Source organism: Chelonoidis abingdonii, chromosome 24, assembly GCF_003597395.2.
Source record: "Chelonoidis abingdonii isolate Lonesome George chromosome 24, CheloAbing_2.0, whole genome shotgun sequence".
Lineage (NCBI taxonomy): Eukaryota > Metazoa > Chordata > Testudines > Testudinidae > Chelonoidis > Chelonoidis abingdonii.
The window spans coordinates 14,619,491-14,625,490 of record NC_133792.1 but is presented as its reverse complement, the minus strand read 5'-3'; the positions used below and the strand labels follow the sequence as shown (position 1 = coordinate 14,625,490).

The window sequence follows — 6,000 nt, the reverse complement described above, 5'->3', positions numbered from 1 at the left end:
AAACTGATAACAAATATTCAAAGAAATGATGTGAGATACCGGTCCTACATTCAAGCTGTTTTGAGTTAGGCCCCGAACTGATGATTGCTTGAATCCTTCTCCTTTGGACGAGGCAAAAGTCCATCCAATAATCAAGAGCAGACATTAGCTTAGTTCAAAGGGTTTCAGTCAGCATCAATATGAAGGGTCACTGGCAACTTGAAATCCTAGTCAGTCTTTAAAAAATTAGTTAAAAATAGTTGCAGGTGCCTGCATCCTGCAAATTTCTGTGGTTTTCAAATAATATTTTCCATAACATTTTTCTCTCTCCCTTTTTGCTCTGAAGGACCCGCACAAATAGAAGAAACTGACAGACAGTACAGGGGAAGCAGTGAAGCTGATCTATACTAGGTGCTATAATCAACTAGAAATGGAGAAAGATTGTGTTTCTCTATTTTCTTTTAATTATAGTCATTTTAGATGTTATATGTAAAAATAATGTTTTTTTTTAAATCAGGCAGAAGTATAGTCTTTAGGTTGACTGTGTCCCTTCAGGAAGGTAGAGGGGCAGAAAAAGCATATGCAGAAAGTAAGGAACCACTTACATAACTCTTAGTTTCATTTATGCTTGTTCTGCATTTTGAAATGCCATTTTTAAGGGCATACAAAATCCAGTTCTTTGTTACTTGATATTAACTTTATGTTGTTTTATTTTACAATTGCTGAGTGGCAGTAACACAAGCTTTTTCATTTAAAGAGCAATTCTTTTAAACAAATAGAAAAATCCAGATTTTACCTGTATTACTAGGCTCAACCAGATTCTGTTCTCCAGGCCATCACAGTAAAAATGAGAGAGGGATTTTATGGTTTCTTTTCTAGTGAAAGTTGTTGACTTTATTACAATGTAACTTTTCTTTCCATTGCACCAGTTAATATGTTTCCTTGATCAGTTTGTCTCACCTCTGTGACATACTGTTCACCCTGTTCATTGATGTGCCACCTTAACTATCAGTCCGCCTGCAGTAAACGTTTCTTCATTATGGTGATATGTAATGTCAGCATACAAGAAAAGTAACTGTATCCCTTGCCCTTGGGAATGTTCATTATTTTAATACATACCCTATGCCAAGACTAGTTTTTAGAAAAGCCTTAATTTATTTTGGCCTGAACAAAGAATAGTTTCTAATTTGGCATATTTAATCTAGTGTTTAAAAATATGATGCTTAGTTAATTTACCAAAAGAGAAAAAATCCCTCAGAAGTTATCTGGTATCTTGCAGATTCCCACCATCGCACCTAAAGTTTTAATTAAGCCCAGAGCTATCATTTTGCTGTAGAAACAGTAAATGTTGAGGTGTTCTTGTTAGTCTCCTCTTTAACAAGTGTGTGTTTTCTCTTGCTGACTCACCGGCAGACTCACTCTTTGTATTTTCACAAAGAACTCATGAAGAGGACTTTAGGGAAACCCACATGTGCCGTTGAGGCTAGGGACTATGTTGTAAGTTTGTGTATGGTGTGATCAGCCCATACAATTGCTGCACAGTCACTAACTCCACTTACAACACTGCAAAAGGGTGCTTCCGTGGAAATGAGGTTCGCAGAAGGCATAAGGAAACTGCAAATTCATTGTGAGGAGAGCCATGATTTACTGATAGAAACAATTGATCCTGTGAAAGAGGGACAGCTCTCAGTACTGGAAGAGCTGAAATTGGCACCACTAAAATGCTTAAACATGAGAAATTCAGACCATAGTGGAACCTGCTTAAAGTGAGTTTAGCTGTTGGAAACCTCTATAGGAAAGCATAATCCCAAACTATTTCAACTCATTGCAGTGTGCTGATTGCAAGACTGGTTAGACTTGTAGGCTGACCTCTGCTATACACTGAGGTTTTTCTCTGTAAAGGTATTCTAAGAAGGTTCCACTCTGTTTGTTAAGAATATTTTTGTGGCTCTTTGTAAATATAAGCCTATCCATGCAGAATGGCAGTGCATTCATATCAGTGCAGTGATACTGTGCTATCTACAACAGAGCTTTAACCCACTACTAAGCTTCCCTGAACTTCATGTAACATTTGTGGTTCATGGAATCGAGAGCTGTGACTTCTAAACAAGATGCACAAAGCCAAACTGTAGAGGAGATTGTTACAGGATCAAAGACTAAACTGTTTAGCCCTTGATAAACCCGACGTCCAATCCTCTGTCTCTTGTAAGTGAGGTTAGTGTCCGTGATTGTCCAATAACACATTGGCTTCTGTGCTCTCTCGTGTGTTATTGAAGCTTGTGGATCTTAGGCTGTTCATTGTTCCCTTCAGTGCTACGTCAGACCTGCCTTAAAGGGACAGTTGGGTGGGATTTGCTCATTACATTTACTAGAAATGTCACTCTAATCGTTGGAAGAGAAGTCCCCATTCTCCCATGAACTGAGCAAATCTCTAACTGTGAAAACCCAGCAGAATTGGCCAAAAAAAAAAAAAGCAGTCATTTAATAGCTATATTTAATGCACGTTTTTTCCCCAGTCTTCTCAGATGTACAGCCGTTGAATTGCTGCCATATAATGTCAATGTTTTTCAAAGACAGAAAACTTTGAATCTGCTTTTAAATTCAGCATTTCATTGTTTTCATTTGATTTACCACCTACTAAAATCTCTACTGCTTTGTTATTCATGCTGTGTATAACAATGCCTGTTGTACATTTTGGGGGCGGGGGGGTGTTGTTAATCAGATTTCTGGTTTTCATAATACGTAATAAACAACAACATACGTATTAGACATGCAATGTCTATTATTCCTTAACATTTGCTGAATTTACAGTAAAAGAATAGTTTTAATGCTGATGACTCTTTGGCCATAGTTTAGTCTTTAGAATGATTAGTGTTTAGAATGTAGTGCATGTAGCAACCATTCGTGCATTATAGCGTGCTTTGTAGGTAAATATTTTTTCTGCACCATAACTGTTGTGTGTATTTATGTACAAGGATCTCAACTTGTGCTGATCATGTCTATGCTAAAGTTCACAGGAATGCTAAAGCAATTATGAAAATAAGGGCTGCCTAGATTTGAATCTCTACAGGAAGATATTTAGTCAGATCCTCTTTTCATTTGTATAATTATTCCTCGACTTTCAAAAATAGATTACTTTTGTTTGGTTATTTCAAGGGCCTCTTCATTTCTTGAGTTAGACACCTCTAGGCTCTGGGGTTAGGGTCATATTTTTATTTACTGGCTGACTTAACTGCAGGGGAACCTAGTTTACCAGTTTTATTATCACAAAAATGCAATTCATGTTGGATCAATTCACGGGGAGTCTATCATTATTTGTTTTAAGACCACATTTTTGTTTGATTGCTTGGCTTATTTTTATTTTAATATAAAATTAGATTCTGCCAAGTGACTGTAAATAACCTTGAAAGCTTCATGAAGATTAAAATGCTGTGTCAAAAAAAGATGTGCTTAACTTGTGCTTCCACTGCCCTTCCACTGCCCTACCATTTTTTGAGGTCCAGTCTTGGAGAACTGTGTTTGCCTAAAACTGGCACTTCGGTTAGCTTATTAAAGATCAGAACACAATAACCAGTGGACTTCCCAGTTGTTAACTGCATGCAACTTTTGAATGCAGAAGCGTGCCAAAGTCTTAAATTATGGCCTAGCTCATGGTGGGAGTGGAGTGCCTGCCCTCTGTGTTGCAGTTGGCTTTCTTTGCTTCAGCACACAGTATATTTAAATACATTTATATGTTCTAGGGGTTTGCTACATAGTTTGTGCATCCCAGCCATTACGCCCAAGAGGCTTGCAACAGTCAGAATGCAGAATACCGGAGAGTGAGGTAGAATGAGCTCTTGGGAAACAAAGTTGGATTCTTCCCTCCCTTCCAAGCAATAACCTTTAAAACCCAGTTTCTTGTATTAAACAGCAGTTAAATCATGCCCCTAGGTCCAGTATGGAATGGTGTGAAATACTTTTGTATTCTGTGCAGCTCCTGGAAAGCACCCTGTGTTGCAGCTGTGACAGTGGCTTTGCAACCCTAGTAAGAAGGCACTGTAGTTTAAGTAATGAGGTACAGCAACACCATTTAAGATAGCTGTATTTGTAAGTTTTGTAGGACAGAGACAAATCACTCATATGGCTGTTAATGTACAACACTCAGGCTCTTAGTATCCAGGCTAATTAAATGATAACGTATTGGCTGTATATAGTAGCCTTTGAGGAAAGGGATTGTATGTATCACATAAGGGACTTGTATATCGGTCAGTAGTGTGGGCATGGAGATAAAAGTAAAAATTAGAAATGGAAATAATTGGGTAAAAAGAAGGGTAGAATTTTTTTTTTCCTTTGCTGTGATCTTGTCAGACTTTATAAACAAACTTGATTAGCAGTTGGATGGGAGACCTGCGAGGATGTTCTAGGTGCTGCAAGAAGTGGTGTTGGTTATTACACAGAGGACACTCTTCCCTCTTAATTAATGCTCTAGCATGGTAGTAAGGGAATACTGTCTTTTGGGTGGTGATGTGCAAACTAAGCCCCGACCGCTTGGAATCATTATAGATCCCATGGCATGTTTTACAGGAGGGGTCCAAGGGTTCGTCCCCATGTCCTGGCAGAATTTCAGTTCATTATTTCCCACTCCCTGCCCTAATGAGCTGTATAGCATGGCTGGCACCTGTGATGTGTGTTGGATGCCACCCCAGCAGAGGCTGAATTTCAGCACCACCTCAGTGTTGAGTGCGGTGACTCACCTAATTATGTAAGTATTGCAAAGCACCAGTTTTCCTGAGTGCAAGGTGCTACTTAAAGGGGACACGCTGTTGCTATCTTAGCCATTGAAGTAAGTCAGCCTGGGTCACATTTTCACCTGCACTGCCAAAGCAAATATGATGCAAAGGTGTAACATGTTTTCCTTTTCCACTTCCACTGATGAAATGGCAGCTGAATGGTAGGGTTTGGCCCATCTTGTGAACTTTTGCACAGATCTATTACAAGTGTTACCCATTTTCACATACCAACGAGGAGAATGTGTGTGTCATTTTATTATAACAGTAGGACTGAAAAAGTTCCTCTTCTACTGATGCGCTTGTTTTTTCTCTTTTTTTCCTCTACCCCTACAATTTTTACATGAAGCTTTCTCTCAAGCTGGTAAGCACAATTACAGCATGTTTGTCCTGCGTTTTTAACCACAGTTTTCTGTGTGTGTTTCTTTGTGTGCATTGTGACACCTACAACATGACTGACATTAATTTTAAATTTGTTTCTTCTTTGTGTTTGCTTTGTTTGACATTTATCAGATAACTTTGAATACACAGGTCTGGAATCTAATAGAGGTGATCAGAATTCAATCTTTCTAATAAGCTGCTAAAAAATTAACTCTTAATTTATAGTGTAATTTATCTTTATTTTTTGTAATCCAGGGCAGGGGTTCTCAAACTTCATTGCACCGTGACCTTCTGACAACAAAAATTACTACATGACCTGATCAGGAGGGGAAAACAAAGCCTGAACCCCACCTCCCTGGATGTAGGGGGGTCCCAAAGCTAGAGCCCCACCACCCTGGGCGGGGGTTGAGGGGAGGGGGAAGCCCTTGGGCATCAGCTTCAGCCCTGGGCTGTGGGACTTGGGATTCAGCCTCAGGCCCCAGCAAGTCTAAGCCAGCCCTGGCAACGCCATTAAAATAGGGTCCCGTCCCACAGTTTGAGAACCGCTGATCTAGGGCTATAAAAATGTAGCAAAAATTACACCAATCAGTTCTATTGCTGTACCTGAAATATACATGGGAGAATTAATGTTAGAAGTGTCTCTGCTGTGGCTGTGCTGTGGCCCTTTATACAGAGAAAAGTAAAAGCCTTTTATCTGACTGCAACACAGTCATAAATTGTATGTTTTCCATGTTCAGGTACTAATAATCACTGGAAGTCTGAATTATTGTTACCTGCATTTTACAGCCCTATATAGTCCTCCAGAAAAACTAACAATGAAATTTAATCAAAGTTAAATAAACTTTAACCAAGAAGGTTAACTCAGTTTGATTGA

The 6,000-nt window shown here is 39.0% G+C and overlaps 1 protein-coding gene across 22 annotated transcripts in view; it reads left to right on the top strand.

The window, feature by feature from the left end:
• Positions 1-6,000, top strand: part of FNBP1 (formin binding protein 1) — a 143,295-nt gene that overhangs the window by 117,035 nt on the left and 20,260 nt on the right. For 5 of the 22 annotated variants that reach the window (XM_075060711.1, XM_075060712.1, XM_075060709.1 and 2 more), the window contains exons 11-12: positions 1,393-1,491; positions 5,259-5,294. The exons of 8 other annotated variants lie outside the window; for them this stretch is intronic. In XM_075060711.1, coding sequence (XP_074916812.1) covers positions 1,393-1,491; positions 5,259-5,294 — 135 coding nt within the window. Of the gene's footprint in view, positions 1-1,392; positions 1,492-5,094; positions 5,110-5,258; positions 5,295-6,000 lie in introns of all 22 variants that reach the window. 9 more of the 22 variants (XM_032797771.2, XM_032797780.2, XM_032797779.2 and 6 more) reach the window with 3 other exon arrangements.